At 35.2% G+C, this 18,044-nt stretch overlaps 1 protein-coding gene across 1 annotated transcript in view; it reads right to left on the minus strand.

The window, feature by feature from the left end:
• Nucleotides 1–18,044, minus strand: part of LOC140505811 (sodium channel protein type 9 subunit alpha-like) — a 127,640-nt gene that overhangs the window by 35,964 nt on the left and 73,632 nt on the right. The window contains 2 exon segments of the mRNA XM_072612197.1: nucleotides 13,285–13,718; nucleotides 13,721–13,754. Of these exon segments, the coding sequence (XP_072468298.1) occupies nucleotides 13,285–13,718; nucleotides 13,721–13,754 (468 nt within the window).

Here is an 18,044-nt window from a genome sequence, read left to right on the forward strand (position 1 = left end):
AAGAGACAGAGGTTCTTGAAGATAAAATGAACAACTCTGATCAGATAAAATTTAAAAGTTTAGCACAGAAAAAAATCAATTAGTAGAGAAGCAGAAAGTTGGGGAAAATTTTACAGCAAATTTCTTGGCTAAAAGTCTCTCTGTCTCTCTCTCCCTCTCTCTGTATTTAAGATTAAGTGACATGCCCAGAGTCACATAATTAGTAAGTGTTTGAGACTAGATTTAAACTTAGGTCCTCCTTTCTCCAGGACCAATGCTCTGTCCACTTTACCACCTACCTGCCTCTTAATTCATACATACATACATACACACACATATGTGTATATACATATATATACATATATATATACTGAGTCAAATTTATAATAGCCATATCCCAATTAATAAATGGACAAAGAACATGAATTGGCAATTTGCAAAGGAAGAAATATAAGCTATCAATATCCATATGAAAAAAAATTCTCCACATCACAAATAATTACAAATGTGCAAATTAAAATAATTCTGAAATACCACTCCACACTCATCAGCTTGGCTAACTTGATAGAAAAGGAAAATGCAAATGCTGAAAGGGTTGTGAGAAAACTGATACTTCAACATACTATTAGCAGAGTTGTGAAATATTCTAACCATCTAAAAAGCAATTTGGAACCATGCATAAAAACCTACTAAACTGTGCATACCTTTTGACTCAGATATTGCTACTGAGTATATACCTCAAAGATATCAAAGAAAAAGGATCTATAAGTTTAAAAATATTTATAGCAGCTCTTTTGGGGTAGCAAAGAATTAGAAACTAGAGGATAGTTATCAAATGGGGAATGGCTAAATAAGTTATAGTACATGAATGTGATGATACACTCTTATGCCATTAGAAATGATGAAGGGGATACTTTTAGAAAAGTGTGGGAAGACTTGAATAAATTGATGCAAAGTAAAATCAGCAGAACCAGGAGAACAGATTGTACAATAGCAACAAATGTCGTAAATATAACTAACTTTGAAAGATTTAGCAATTCTGATCAATACATTGTCCAGGTATAATTCCAAAGGATTCATGAAGAAATATGCAAGTAGAAGGAGAGCTGTTGCTAGACAATAATTCCTGTGAAAACTTTTTGAGGATTTCAAATGAATGTAAGCTTAATATTAGTCAAGAGTATAGCATGGCATCCCCAAAATTTAATACAACTCTGTTTTATTCTGTCCTTTTCATATCATATCTGGAATTCTATGTTGTTTTGGGGAGTGATGTTTTGAGAACATTAACAACCTGGAAAATGCCCAGATGGAGTTTGCTAGGATGATAATGGGCCTCAAAGCCACACCAAATGAGGATAAGTTGAAAGTACTAAGGATGAAGAGAAGTAATGGGAGTTAATATGTTAATTCTTTAGTTATATAAGATATTCTTAGGTGGAAGAGGGGTTGGAATTTCCTTGGCTTGATCTCAGATGGCAGAAAGAACAAAAAGGATTGAAATGGGGTAGATTTTTGATTTGATATAAGGGGAAAATATGCTATACATGAGAAATATCTGAAAAGAAATGCGCTTCTTTGAGAGATAGTAGAATATTTTACATCATTATTTAAAGGGAAGGCTAGATGATTTGGAGGGTTATTGTAGAGGGAATTCCTTTAAAGATGCTGTTCATACTATATAACATAACATAATGTAGTATGAAATGACATGATGTGACATAACGGGAGGTGACATGACATGACATAACATTATGATAAAGTTTATATAATAGATATGACATTTTCTTCAGTGAAAGTGAATTTTGGAGAAAGATTTTTATAATTCAGACAATAATAAGGAGCCTCCCTAGAGCCCTGGGTACACTTGATGAATGTCTTCATCTGTAAAAGTAAAGTTTTGAACCAGATGATGCCAAAGGTTTCTTCCAGGTCTAAGTCTATGATCCTAGAATACAGATGCCAAAAATATGAGCAAATATAGTATTGTACCTACAAAGGAGATGAGTTAATGATTCCTGATTTTTGGATGAGAGACTGAGGTGAGAACAATTTTATGTCTCCATGTAAATTGGGTGTGTTTCTCCTTAAAGACTATTGGAACCAACCTTGTCACTTGACTGGTCCAGAGGGCTAAAAATAACACTTCCAATTCACTTGAGTACAAAATAACCATAAGAAATTCTAGGATATTTTTGATCCTAGGCTTGTGGATTGTCAAGGGCAACTTGGAGACAGGGATAGTTCATTTAGCTGAACCACTCTCAATGTCAAAGATAGATATTGTTGTTGCATATTCTTCCTTTAATATGGTTAAGTAAATCTCTTATTGCTATCTGGTGAGTGTTATCACACTTAAACTATTAGTCATGCAGGCCCAGACTACAACAGGTATAAGGTACTGTTCTTTTGTACACCTGCCATGACCAGTTAAGAGGAATGCTCAAAAAGAATGTCAAAAGGCAATGAGCACGGTGAACAATGAGTAACACTATAAAAAATGAAACTGGCTAAATATTAATGGATAAGAACACAGAAATGATATGGGATCCATTTCAGTTAGCTGTATGCAGTCAGATCATCTGCCTCATTAGAGAAAAGGCCAAATCACAGGCAAATCAGAAGAAACAGGAAAAAAGGGAAAGATATTACATGTATTTCTAATTGGTTCAAACTGACTTATTAAAAGAAGCTATTGACTCTAAAAATGTGAAGTGAGCTAAAAATGAGGCTATCAACTATGATTTTCTTCCTTTATTAGAACAATTTGTTACTAGAGAATTGCCAAATATGGAAAAATAAATGATTCACTTCAGAAACTCGATTGCTTTGCTAAATGGACATAGATGGTAGTGAAGTGCAATACCCATTTAGAGTACAAACTAAATCATAAAAGATTTTAGAGGAAGATAGTGAAACATTATGAATGGCATCACATCTCAAGATTGAAAATCAGTGAAAGGGAAAATTAGTGTGCAGAGACTTAACTAAGCCAGATCATCCTGTAGGCATTAAGATATGAGATTAGAAAGAGAATATCAGAGATGTGAATGGAAGAGATTTGGCAGTATTTATACAGTAACTTATTCTTATCATTCATGACAGTGAACCACATCTGGTTTCTAAAACTTTTACCCCAAAATTGTGGGAGTGACATCTTAGATGACAAAATTGAGAAAATTGAAGAACATAGCTAAATACTTATATAGGAAATTTGTATGGAAATGATAAAATATTAAAACATCAGCATATTAAGTATTTTTCTAGATCAAATAGAAGCTAATTTCAAAGGAATGAAAAATTAAATGGATAGTATTATCTCCAAAAACTGAAAAGACTGAAGTGTCTCCTAATCTCTGTGTTTACTTTCTCTTCTCCCTAAAATTTTATGAAAATGATTTAAACAGAGATTGAAGGTTTCTTTAATGGAAATTCTCACGTAACAGTTCAGAGTCTGTGGATTATTTTCTATGGCAAGCCACATCTTCAAAGTAAAATAATTTATAAAAAGGCATAAATAATACAAAATCGTGCTGTGAATATTATTGATTTTAGTGTATTTTAATTTGGGACAATAAATAACCTTTGTGGCTCTCCTCTAAAACGTATCTTCAACTAATTAAGAAGCATTTATTAAATTTCTACTATGTGCCAGTCAGGGGGTTAGGTGTTGGAGATACAAATGCAAAGAATGGAATGATCTCTCCTTTTCAGGTGCTTAGATATTGATGGGGAGAAAAATACATACATAAAGAATAAATACCAATAAAGTAAAAGTAGTTAAATACAAAGCAGTTGCTAGGAAAACTGGATAACACCGTGGCAAAAAACTGGGCATAGGCCAATGCCTGAAACCATACACAAGAATAAAGTCCAAATGGGTACATGATCTAGGTATAAAGATTGATACTATAAACAGATTAATGGAGCAAGGTATAGTGTATTTATCAGATTATGGAGAACGGAGAAATTTTTGACTACACAAGAGATTGAAAACATTATGAAGTATAAAATGTCTAATTTTGATCACAGTAAATTGAAAAGTTTTTGCACAAACAAACCCAATGCAACCAAGATTAGGAGGGAAGCAGAAAATTGGGAAAGAAGTTTTGGAACTAGGGTGTGTGATAAAGGCCTCATTCCTAAAATGTAAAGAGAACTGAGTGAAATGTACAAGAACACAAATCATTCCCCAAATGATAAATGGTCAAAGGATACAAGCAGGCAGTTTTCAGAGGAAGAAATTAAACCTATCTACGGTCATATGAAAAAAATGCTCTAAATCACTATTGATTAGAGAGATGCAAATCAAAACAACTCTGAGATATCACATCACACCTATCAGATTGGCTAACGTGACAAAACAGGAAGATGATAAACATGTTGGAGAAGATGTAGGAGAGTTGGAACACTAATTCATTGTTGGTGGAGCTGTGAGCTGATGCAACCATTCTGGAGAGCAATTTGGAATTATGCCTAAAGGGCTACAAACATGTGCACGCCCTTTGACCCAGCAATACTGCTTCTATGTCTGAATCCCCAAGAGATCTTAAAAGTGGGAAAGGATCCCACATGTACAAAGAAATTTATAGCAGCTCTCTTTGTGGTGACCAAAAACTGGAAATCAAGGGGATGCCCATCAATTAGGGAATGGCTGAATAAGTTGTGGTATATGAATGTAAAGGAATACTATTGTACTATAACCAATGATGAACAGGAAGACTTCAGAGAGTCCTGGAAGGACTTACATGAACTGATGTTGAGTGTAAGGAACAGAACCAAGAGAACTTTGTACACAGCAACAGCCACAGTGTGCAAGGAATTTTTCTGGTAGCCTTAGTACTTCACTGCAATGCAAAGACTTAAAAAATTCCCAGTGGACTCATGAGGAAAAATGCCTTCCATATCCTGAGAAAGAATTATGGAATTTGATCACAGAATGAAGCAGACCATTTTCTTTTGTATTATGTTTTGTTTTGTTTTATGATTTTTCCCATTCATTTTAATTCTTCTATGTAACATGACTAAGGTGAAAATGCGTTTAATAGGAATGTATTAGTGTAGAACCTATACAAAATTGTATGCTGTCTAAGGGAGGGACTGGGGAGGGAGGAGAAAAAATCTAAGATATATGAAAGTGATGTAGAACACCGAAAACAAATAAAGTAATTTAATTAAAAATAAAAATAAATACAAAGCAGTTTTCAAGGGTAAGTCACTATCATTGGTGGTGATAGTAATTTGGAAAAGTTTTCATTTAGAAAGAAGTGTTTAAGCTGTATTTTGAAGAAAGAAAGGGATTCTCAGAGGTAGAAGTAAAGATGGAATGAATTCTAGGCATGGGACTGACCATTTAAAAAGCATAGAGATAGGAGATGGAATGTGGCATGTGAAAATCAGAAGGAATGGGAATATGGGAGAAATTGTAACATACAATGAAGCAAAGATAAGTAGGGCCAGGCTGTGAAGGGCTTTAACAATCTAGATAGAAATGTTTATATTTTATCCTAGAGGCAATCAAGTAACCCTGGAACTTATTGAGTAGCAGGTTTAATATGGTCAGATCTATATATAAGGAAAATGAGTTTGGCAGCGGTGTGGAGGACAGATTCAAGTGGGGAGAGACTTCAGTCAGGGAGATCAATTAGGAAGATATTGAAATAGTCTAGGTGAGAGGAAATGAGGGCCTGAACTAAAATGGAGATTGTGTCAGTAGAGATGAGGGGTTTGATAAAAAAGATATTGCTATACAGAAATGATAAGATTTGAGAACTAATTAGCAAAAAAGAGTGAGAATGAGAAGTTGAAGATCATGCAAAGATTCTGAACCTGGGAGATTGGAATAATAGTGATGCTTTTGGTAATAATAAGGGAAGTTTTGAAGAGGGCTGGCTGGGTCTGGAGAAAGATAATGAGTCTTCTTTTAGACATACTTAGTTTCTGATATCTATGGATCAAAAGCTTGAAATGTATATTAGGAATTTGGTTATATCAGACTGGGGTTAGATTCATAGGTATGTAAGCCATCTGCACAAAGATGATAATTAAACTCACAAAACCTTATGGGGTCACCAAAAGAACCAAGAACAGGTAGAATACACCTATAGCTTGGGGATGTAGTATGGATGATTAACCAAAAAAACTGAATGAAAAAGAATAGACAAATAATTAAGAAGGGACATGTGTCATGAAGAACCAAAGGAGAAAGAATATCTAGGAGTACAAAGAGGTTAACAGTGTTAAATTCAGCTGAAAGGTCAAGAAGGGAGAGGATCAAAAATATCATCAAATTAAGAGATTGCTGCTAACTTTGGAGACTGTCTCAGTAAAATACTGTTCACAATAGTCTTGATTGGATAGTGTGGTTGGAGACTAGACTGAAGAGGGTTGAGGAATGATTATGAGGTGAGGAAGTAGGCAGCTATATCTAGGAATTTACATGAGAAATGGAGGAGAGATATAGGACAAGGGTACGAGAGATGGTTGTCTAATGAACATTTTTAAGGCTAGAGGTGACAGCTTGTTTTAAGACAGTAAGGAAGCAACAAGTAAATGTGAGGAAATGAAGATTAGAGAAGGTTAAAAATGATGGAGGGGAGAGGAGAAAATCTGCTGCAGAAGGAGGTGAGATCAAAGGTAAATGTAGGTAAGATGGCTTCAGAAAGGAGAAATACTGCCCTGCCTCATCAGAAACTGGAGGAGAGGAAGAAAGAGTTGAGGAATGATAACAAGGTGTCTGAGATGAGGAAAATGAGAAAAGAAGGTAACCAAGCTCAATTTTCTCAGTAATATAAAAATGATATCCTCAGTTGAGAGGATGGAAGAGCAGGGAAAGCATGAGAGATTTGAGAAGAGATTTGGAATAGTTTTTGTGGATAGGAAATTAATGGGGGAAAATAAAATGATTGCCTTGCTAAAGTGAGAGCCTAGTTGAGATTAATATAATTTTTTACTGGACTCAGTTACCTGGGTTATATGATTTCTTCTATCTTGGCTCAATAAAAATTGAGTAGGAATAGAAGAGGCAGATGATAAGAGCAATTCAGGCTGTAGAATTTGGCAAGAAATGAGTAGAAACAGGACAAGGAGACAAAGAATTAGAAAGTATAAAGTTCAACTTGCTAGTTATAGAATTGAAACTGAGATGGAAAGAAAATTGTTAGAAAAAAATAATGACCTAGGAAAGCACAAATGGGAGGTCATTATGAAGTCAAAGATTAGATAGAAAATTTATTTAGACATAAAGGGAGATGGAATGGCAGGAAGTTAATAGTGAGATAGATGAATATGAGTTATTTTTATCATGAAAATGAAATGCTGGAGTAATGGTCAATGCAGGACATGGTTATCCTTTTGCAAAGCTAGGGTACAGTCAAGGAATAAGTTATAGGGTTTTAGGAGGCTGGAAATCAAAGGTGTTTTAAAAAGTTTCAAAAGTGGATGCTGAAGTGCCTTATGATAAAGATAGGAATTGGAGAGGAAGAGGAAGAGAGTATTCCAGGTACTGGATTCTTTGAGAAATGAAGGTGAATAACCTGAGACTGGTAGCTAAGTACATGGAAAGTACTTAATAATGCTGGTTGACTGACTGAAATTGACCCCCATGAACTGAATAGGATGAGCGTTTTTAATAATGTCAGTGTCAAAGAAGAAAAGATTGCTGAATAACGGAAGTAAAAAGGAGATACTGAAAGTAGTAGTATGGAGCAAAGAGGCTTCAGATTCCTACATTGGGACCAATGTGTCTGTGGGTATGATAGAGGGTAAAGTCTATGCTGGAGAAGATTGCCAGCAATCAAATGTCATCTAGGGGACCCAGGCTGCATGGGAATAGGAAGAGATAGAAAATTAAGGGAAGTGCGTCCATTACGAAATGGGATTTCTGAAAGACAGAGTGGAAAGGACGGGCAGAGTTGAAGTGGATCATCAGAAGGACAGGGAGAAGAAGGGTAGTATGACAGACTGGGAATGCTAACTTATTACAGGGTTTCAGTAATGAGAATCATAGCTGTGGAAGAGATCATCCTAGAGACCCACAAAAGAAAAATAAAAGCAAATCGATAGATAAAGATTATGATATTGTACACAGTCAGCCTATTGATTTAGTTCAGCAGAACATATATCTTGAATAGATACTCTAAAGGAACAAAAGTTTGGATTCAGAATTGACTAAGTTATAGAGAGCAGTTTCTGGGTCACATCTGGGAACACATAAAGGACCACAGATGATTCCTGACAATAAAATTCTATCTTTTTAAACAGAAATATTTTCTCAATGATCTTACATGTGTACACATTATATAACCCATATGCCTTAGGCATTATTCATTCTGATCAGGTCTTGGGTCCTAAATGTCTGACTAAGGTCATATTATGGTTAGTGATCTAAAGTGAATGTATAGCACTTAGTCATGAACACTTGGAACAAAGATAATCTAAATTCATTAAGGCTTACTTCTTGATGAATTCTATGTAAACTTCTATTGAGAAGGATGTGTTGTTCTTTGAACATGATGAACTTTGGATTTCTTTATGGTATCTTGTTATCAATCTGGAGCATCTCTATGGGTGAGAACCTAGAGAGCTAAACTTGTCAGTGTATATCTTTGCTGAGTTGTTTGTAAAAGAGATATTTAAAATGATATGATACATTGACTGTCTCTCCAAATCTGGACCTTCAGTATGGGGTTAATATATGCCAGGATTAAAACATGATTTTTAGTAAGTCAAAATAGAGGATGACTTCATGGTAATGGAAAGACATATAATGCTGATGATAACTTGCTGTACAGAAGTGATATAGAATACATCATTATGTATTTTATGTGTAGTAGAAAGAACACTGGGTTTAGTTTCAGATGACCTGGGTTCATATCCTGGATCTGCCATTTATTATCTGTGTAGCTTTGAGTAACTATTCTGGGCTTCAGTTTCCATTCTTGTTTAAAAAAATACAGTGTTTTAAACCTGTAACGTCACTTCTAGATACATCTAAGCCTATTTCTGTACAGGAGGCATGCCATTTAGATAGTAAGAATGAGAGATGACTGTGGAATAGCCTGATTGTTGTTCTTTTATAAACAAGACATTAAAATACCTAGAAGAAGACCTCCAGAGTAGTGAGCAGACTCTATATGGAAGGCCATGGACAAAAATTGTATTGGAAGAGAAGGTGTGATTAAGTTCAAATCCACACCAATGAAGAAAATATTCATACTGAGATTATAGATCTAGTCAAATGTCAAAGTAAGATATAGCTAGAAGAAATCTGTGAAAAATATCCAACAACTATGAAATTCTGAGGAGAATACCGAAGGATTCACTTTTGCCAATAAAATTTTGGGAAATTAGAAAAGAAAGAGACATTTGGGAAGTGAACTACTGTCTATAATATGGTGTCAAAGAACAATATTTGTTTATCTTTTGGACCACATTTAAGACAGCAGAATAATTATGTCAGAATGCACTTAGGAAGTCTATATTTACATGGATACTTTTTATATTATCAAGAAGTCTTTATACTGAAAACAGGAGAGGGAGGAAATGCAATATATAAAAATGCAATATATGCAATAAATAGCTATTGAATTAATTTATGAAATAAATATGAAATATTTATTTATTCAATTAATTTATGAAAAGCTTCATGGCATAAGAAGATGAAGCATGTTGGGGGAAGTATTCAGTAATTATCAGGATAAAATATGTAATCATATGTAAAATTTCATGAGTTTATATAAGGGAACCCATTAAGCATCAGTTACAATCCAAGTGAATTTGACATTTTAATTCAAGGAGGCACATCAAACTGTGCACATGCATCTCACTGAGAACTGGTGAGATAGACCTTCTCCCAAAGGAATTCAGTCACACAAGTGTATACGATGTTCAAAAGAAATTGAGTTGATAGGAGTGATAGATCAGTATTCTGTTTATCTCCCTCTCTATTTCTCACTGCTAATATTACATTTGAAGTTTTTATGATTTTCCCTCTTACTTATTGCTATAACTTCTTGCTGGTCTCCCTGTCCTCTTTCTCTTCCCTCTTCAATTCATCACTTGCACTGTTGCCAGTTATCTTCCTAATGTAAAAGTTGGATAATGCCATTTTACCTGCTAAAAATAATCGTTAGTGGCTTTTATTGCCTACCAAAACAATAAAAACTCATTAAGCTGGCATTCAAACTTTCTACATTCTGACTCTAATCTGCTTTTCCAGTTAGATTTCATAGCACTCTACTTTTTGTACATAATGTGTGTTCTAACTGAACCTGAGCACTTATGTTTCGTAATCTTGTCCTTTCTTCTCACAGGCTCTTTGAGAGTACCATCTCCTGTAGATAGAATGATTTGTTTATCTCTGTCTCTGCATATTGATATCTTCCTCTCCTTCAAGGGACTGAAGACCCTTCCATGAAGACCTCCAAAAATTTCCCCCAGTGAGAAGTTATCCCTTAGTGCTTGAATCTCTCAGGACCCATTTTTTGGACCTATCTTTTGCACTGAATCATTTCTTAGTTTATGTTATAGATGTGTGTCACAACCCTCCCTTGAGGGAGGACCTGGAGGACAGAGATAGCAATGTTTTTCACTTTGTATTTTTAGCACTTAACTATGTCCTGAACATAGCAGGTGCTTAAGAAGTCTTTATTGTTGTGTTAACATGGAGAGGTATTAAAGGGAGTGAGTAGAAAGACAATTATCCTCAAAGTTGATGAGAACACTTGTTTCTTTTTAGAAAAAAAATATTGAACTGGATAAAATTAGGTCTCCCATTCTCTCTAATCATTTTCCATTTTTAGTCTAAGACCATCTATTTTTCCTCTGAAATTTAGGAATTTCTTTTTTATAATATAAGCCTACATTGTAGACAAGCCACATTTGGATGCTAAGAAGAGAAAGGAACAATAATGAAATATCTATTATTATGAGAATACGTTAAAAAGAAACTGGCAAGAATAAGGAAATAGATGCTATCTATCTCTATATGTGTATGTATGTATGTAATATGAGACTAGGCAAGAGTATCATAAAGGAAAACTTTTAACTACCAGAAAATCTGCTGGAAGACTCATTCTTTTTCTAAAGGCATATCATTTAATGAGAGGTTTCTTGACAGTTTTCTCTCCAGGTTGTATTGTAGATTAAGTAAAGGACTTGGAGACCAGGGGACTTGCATTCAAATCTGACCTCAGATATTATCTGTATGACCCTGGAGAAATCACTTAATCGCTATCTGCCTCAGTTTCTTCAACAGGAAAATTAGGATAATAACACTTAATCTCCTCAGATTATTATGAGAATAGAATGAGATAATATTTATAAGGTATTTTGCAAGTCTTAAAATAATATATTAATGTAAATCATTACTATTGTTATTATTACAAAGTAGAAAAATCCTTGAAAGAAACTGTTTCCCTGGAACTAATATTAACCAACTATCATGACCTGTTTAGTAAACTGAAAGTGATCGTACGTTGGGAATGACCATATCATCTTATAGTAGGGATCATGAAGGACAGAAACATCAGGTACACAGTCTTATATTTACCCTAAACATTAAAACAGTGAAATTATAAAGATGCAAAGCAAGATTGCATAGCTTAATGTTTTAAAAGAAGATGATTGAAGAAAGATGAGGCATTCAGAAACTTAGCCCAATACAATATTTTCATTCTGTTAGAAAAGCAGTCCTTTCAGTCTCTTCATAAACAATTCCAGACATGTATATTAATGTCTTGTGCTTAGTTTCTGGATGATGTTTTCTTATTTCTCTGAGTCTTTTTTAAACAAATACTTTGGATTTCCAGGTGGAAATTCCTGCTAATTTGGAAATGGGTTGGGACTTTCCATGCAATACATAGCATGGTCACTCTACCTAAGACAGAATTCATACTTTGGGTACAAGTTGAATTAAATTAGTTGACCTCTGAAATTGTTTAGCATACATTTTTATGATTTTGCATTTCTAGGACTCTGGCTGTATCTGGGAAGATGTTCATGCTACAGTAGATGAGGAGAGAAGCCAAAGGACTTCTCAAAACCTTTTCTCAAAACCGTGAAGACCCTACCATAGAGTAATGGTAAGCAAAGTAAGATCTTTTGCTTTTTTGTTTTAGTATAATCAAGTACCTCTGATTGAATAATGTGATTAAAGAAGATCTCCCCCCACCCATTAATGGGCCTGGGAAAATCTGTAGGAAGGTCCATACCTTTTGTTAATGAGGCACTGATTCTCAAGGCTTGTGATGCCCTTTGGTTCTGAAAAATGTATAAGTACTCTGAGGTGAAAGAAGCTTTGTGTGCCAGATGAGACTCTGGGAAACTGCTAAGCAGCCCCCTGGCTTTGAAAATCCAGATGTTGGTGCTTCTCTCTCTGCAACTATGTATGCATGTAATGGTCAGACAGTTAGATCTGTCTGTTGATCTATGATGCATGATTGCTTATGTCAGACAGTCATGCCTATTGATTTTGATTTCTCTGTATTTTCTCTGAAGTTCAGGGTGCTGACTTTTCCACCTCAACTAAGTGAATGATACATGTGCTTGATTAAAATAATTGTTGATCCCTCAAAAGTTGCCTTTCCTTTTAGAAAAACAGATCTAAGAACCTGTGATAGCAGACCCTCTTGTGTATGTTGGGGTGCTTGCTTTTATGCATAGTTATCATCCCGTAGGATTAAAACAAGCTGTGAAAAGAAAATATGAAGTTGAGAGCTACAAGAATCTTTGAATAAGGATAATGTTAACATGTTCCCTTCATGCTCTGAGTATGGGCATCAAGAGATGTTTTTTAGAGAACAAGAATAAGCTAAGAGCAAATGGGACTGAAATTTTTCCTGGGTTAGGAAAATAAAAAAGGAAAAAAGAGGGGTCAGAGAGCTCAGAACACCTCTATGGGTAAAAAACTGGGGGATGAAGAAACATATTGGTGAGAAAATTAAAGGAAGAAAAAGTCGGAGAGTACTGCCTCCTAGAGCACTACAATGTGGGAGAAAGGTGGTCCTTTGCATAGAATGGATAATTTAGGAAAAGATTGTTAACAAATTATTAATAAAACACCAATCCATTTAATGTATTACTGAATATGTACTAGTCTGTTGTTATGTGTTTTCTTCCATGGATAGATATTAATAGTACAATGTACAATTGTACAATCCTATGAGATGGAGTGGGATTTCATAAAATTTTCTGATGTTGAAAAAGAGACCTCATCCTAGATAACCTCGGGAACCATCAAATAACTCTCTGCTTCTATATCAAGTGACACAAAAGCATCACAAAGAAGCATGTAAAATATCTTACCTCATTATTGCCATCAACATGAAGTTCACTGTTAAATTCTTTGGTGTTTTCATTTTCAGAATCAAATTCTGCAAGAGCAATTGGTGCTGACAGTGGGAGACTAGGACTGTGAAAAGATGACTGAGAAGAGCTCTTGCCATTCATATATTTTTCCATGTTGCTACCAGAGGCGATGGCTCCTTTTTCATTCTGGAAATCTTGATCATTGCTTATTTTATTAACTGATTGGTTGGATATAGTTTTCTTTTTCTCCATGCTTAGACTTTCCACTCTTTTGTTCTCTTTTGAAATAGTTTGCTTCTTAGTAAAAGCTTCTGCAATGAGGTCAAATAAAATTCCTTTCAGATAATGGATCCCCTTTTTTATCCTTGCCATTGAAAGATGGAGATTTTGTGAATCAGCTTTCACATCACTCATTGTAGGATTCTCTGAATGAACGAGCTCAACAAAGCCACAAACAGGAGAAGTACCTAAATGGGAGAAAAAAGGAGAGAATAAAAATGCACCTTTTATTTTTGGGCTGACATAATCTGGTTTTTAAATGAATATTGTGAAACAAAGAGCAAGGAAAATTAGAAGCTCTTTATTAATGAATAGAAGTTGAAACCATTTCTTCTCTGAAGGACAATAGGCCTCATGACAACTTCTGAGTTCAGGGTCATGTGGAAGTGTCCTGAACACCAATGGGGTATTACCATAGTAGCAGAGTCATCACTGATGACCTTGAATATGACCAGGGCCTCAGACATTGGACTTGATACTGAGCCAACTACATATTCCACCTATACCTATCTTCTCTAGGGGAAGTTAGGTGTCACAATAGAATCAGGAATACCTGAATTCGAATTCTGACTCAGATGCTTAGTAGTTGTATCATGTAGGGAAAGTCATTTCATTTACCCTTTCTCAACTTCAGTGTCCTCTTCCATATAGTAAAAATCAAATAAGAACACATGCAGAATCTTTGCAAACCTTAAAGCGATATGTATTGTTATTATCATCATTGTTACTGTCATTATTACTTTAATTGTCTTTTAGGTATATATCATATCTGGAGAAGGAGTGAGACAGAAAAGACAAGAAAGATGCTGGGACAAGAGAGGGAAAATCTGACATCATCTTCACAGAACACCAAAAGGTGACAGTCCTAGTTAATTAGTTGCTTATATATTCTATGGCTAGCAAATTCTCATTTCTTCTGTCAGTTCTTAAGATTCAAGGTCATCATCTGCTGAAACAAAATCAGCTTACCCTGTTAACCCACTCTTCCCTCTCCTTTTGTATTTCATTTCTATCATCTTGTGCTCTACAAATTCAATTGTGTTCTCTACATCTTTCAATTTCTCATCTGATATAATTCAAAAAGCATTTATTAAACACCATGGATAAAATAAGACAATATAAGCAAATAAAAAAATGTCCCTGCCCTCAAGCTTAAATTCTACTGAGGTGGGTCAGACCAGGCAGAATGCAACAAGGAAATAGGTAACTATACCCAAAATAATTCCCTCCACTCCTCTCTATTTTACCAGTTTATCAACCTTTTCAGCATCCATGACTTTCATCTTTCTTCCAAGTAGAGTCACTAAAAGGATGATCTCAAATCTTACTGTTACCTTACACTGTTCATTGAAAGCTGGAATCTGAAGTTCCTCCTTGATTGCAGTCTTCTGTTCATCCTTCTGTCCCTCTGCCTAACTACCACAATCTGTTCTTCAATCTCAGTGTTATCTCCCTTATTTCTATTCCCAGACTTTCTGCCAAGCCATCATTCTTGCTCTAATCTTAATTGCTTTCCGATGTGATCTTGATTTGACTACTATACAGTAACATCTACCTTGGAATCCCTTGACCCTTTGCTTCATTATATCTCAGATCTTGTCAAACCCATACCCATGATTACTCTCATTATCTTCCTTCTACCTTTCTACTTGGGAGCAACTAAACATTCTGAAAAATAATGTCATGCAATAATTACATCTGAGTTCCTTAAAATTTGTTATCTAGTATCACCTGGGCCCTTGGTTCTCTGTAATAATCCATTTTGTTTTTTCTGAATGAATTTTACACTACCGCAAAGAAGTTACTATAAATTGTCTCTTTTCTTTACAAGGCCTCCACACCATTTCTCCTCCCTTAATCTCCTATGACCACAGTTGCTACTTTGATGAGAAAGCTAAGGCAACATACATTCAACTTCCTCTTCTTTTTTAAAAACATCTCTATGCAATAGCAAAACTGGACAATGAGCATACTCAGATTTGCCTTTCCTCATAGAGAATATGTACGGATATTCCCTTCTTAACCTAAGTTCCAGTATAGAACTTTAGAAGTATGTTTCTAGCTGTGCATGAGTAAGGGTCTTGCAGCATGTAGTGCTTAAAAAAAAATCTAGTAACTGCCTGTGGAACCTGAAGAAGCAGGTCCTGAGCCACAACTGAATTTGTATGTAGAAGGGGATGATATCTTGATCTTTCAGCATCTTCCTTCTTGGTGGTAAGCAAGGCAAGGACTGCTCTGAGCTACTGGATGAGGATATGGACAGGTACACTGTATCCTACTGGGCTGCAAAGTTTGTGTAAGTATATGGTGCCTCTCATTTGTTTATTTTTACCTTATCTCAAGTGAATGAGGATTCTGAGAAGAGAATGTGGGTTCTGGAAATCCAAAGGTCCCACCAGAATTCCCACTGGAGATGGGAGCAGTAGCCACCAGAATAGTTGTAGCTGATGACAGAGGAAACAAAGCACTTGCATACAGTTGTGAAAATACAGTCTCCTGAGCTTCAAGTCTTATGACCCCTTGTGATAAAGAAATATCAAATATGGACTCTGGAAAAGCATGGACCCTTGAAACTCAACGGATAGAAACACCTATTAGAAACCTCAGAAGGACTCTTCTAAAGGGAGAGATGGACTTCTAATGCAGGAAGTCAGGAGGTACCTCTTTGCCACTTCCATTTTCTGTGCATGTACTCACTATCATTGTACTCTGAAATATGAGCACACACAACTTGTGCATGCAAAGGGAAAGTGTGTTCCTTGGAATAGAGAACTGTTTGTAACTATTGGTTTGTTTTTTCTCTAAGATCTCAGTAAATCTCTTTTCCAAGAAGCTGGTAGAGTTCAACTGATACAGACTGATAATCAGGAAGACACTAGTGAAGAGACTTGGAAATCAGTTTTAGAAGGCAACATCTTGTGTAGCACAAGATCAGAGGGGTCAAACATATGCAGGGCTGCATCTGGCCCACACCATTCCTAAGTACATCTTGAAACAGATGGAAGTCACTGGATAATATTTAATAAATTAAAATACAATAAAACACAAGTAATGCAGTTTTTTATGTACCATTGAGTAACCTCAGTTTCTATCTGAGTGTGACAGCAATGGTCTAGAATACTTACATAGAGGCTCTCTGTCTCTCTTAGGGGACCTAGTCTGGTACTGAAACTCCAAGTTGGGAGAATGAACCTAAAGGAAATTCTACACTTACATCATGTCTTCCTATCTTTTCCTTTTGTTTTAAAGTCTTCTTGCAAATACCACTTTGTAGTATCTATTTCTTAAAATGTACTTTATTGATGCCTTTCGTCTTTATATCACAATTATAAACTTCTCACTTTGCAGATGAAACTCTCCTTTATGGCAAAGAAAAACAATATGCAAAAATATTTGAGATGTGGTTCTATTTGACAGTGTATACAATAGATCCCTCCAATTCAAGTCTCTGCTTTTCCATCTCTACCAGTAAGGAGGAGGCATGATTTCTTATCTGAGACTTTCACTGATCTTTATAAAATTGATCAAGTCTTTTTCTCTTTTGTGCTGTTTCTTCTTTCATAGCATAACTAATAAGGAAATATGTTTTACACAATTATATATATATAAGCTACATCAAATTGCTTACTGTCTTAGGAAGGGGGGAGGTGAAGGAGAAAGAAAATTTGGAACTCAAAACTTTTTTTAAAAGAATATTAAAAATTGTCTTTACATGTAGTTGGAAAAACAAAATACTATTTAAAATGAAATAAAACACCAGCAAATAACAAAAAACAACAACAGTCAGATTTTGACTTCCTTTTTCATTACATTTTTTCAATTTTTTCAACCTTTTCATTATATTTTTGTATTCACATATGTTATCCTTTTGGTTCTCCTTATTCTGTTAACTCTCTCTCTCTCTCTCTTTCTGTCTGTCTCTCTTCCTCTCTCTCTGTCTTTCTCTTCCTTCCTCTCACTCCCTTATTTCTTTCCCCATCTATTTACCTTTTTTCTGTTAGTCTCTCTATCGTTGCCCCTTTTTAATGTCTTACCTTTTTATTCTTTCCCTTTATGCCTGTTAAAATCCACCCTTAAGATGAATACAGGAAAACACAGAAAGATGTACATGAGCTAATGTAGAGTGAAGTTATTAGAGCCAAGAAAACAAGATATACAATGAGTTAACCAATGGTAACAGGAAAAATGACTACCACAAAAAATCAAAAGTGAATATTGTGAAAACACAAAGAATAATCATGGTTCCAAAGAAAAAAATTGGGAAGATACAGTCTCCCTTCATTTTACTCCTTTATAGAAGGTCTGTCTCTAGAAGTATTTCTCAAAACAGCTTCAAAAATTCCTGAAGCTTGGGACAATGCACCACTCCTCCACTCTCACTGGAAGCTGAGACTTACCTTGACAAAAGCTTCAAAATTGGTTGGGAAAATGAACAAACAACAGAGGAGATAACCAGACTAAAGGAACTTACTTTGGTG

This window comes from Notamacropus eugenii, chromosome 5, assembly GCF_028372415.1.
Source record: "Notamacropus eugenii isolate mMacEug1 chromosome 5, mMacEug1.pri_v2, whole genome shotgun sequence".
Lineage (NCBI taxonomy): Eukaryota > Metazoa > Chordata > Mammalia > Diprotodontia > Macropodidae > Notamacropus > Notamacropus eugenii.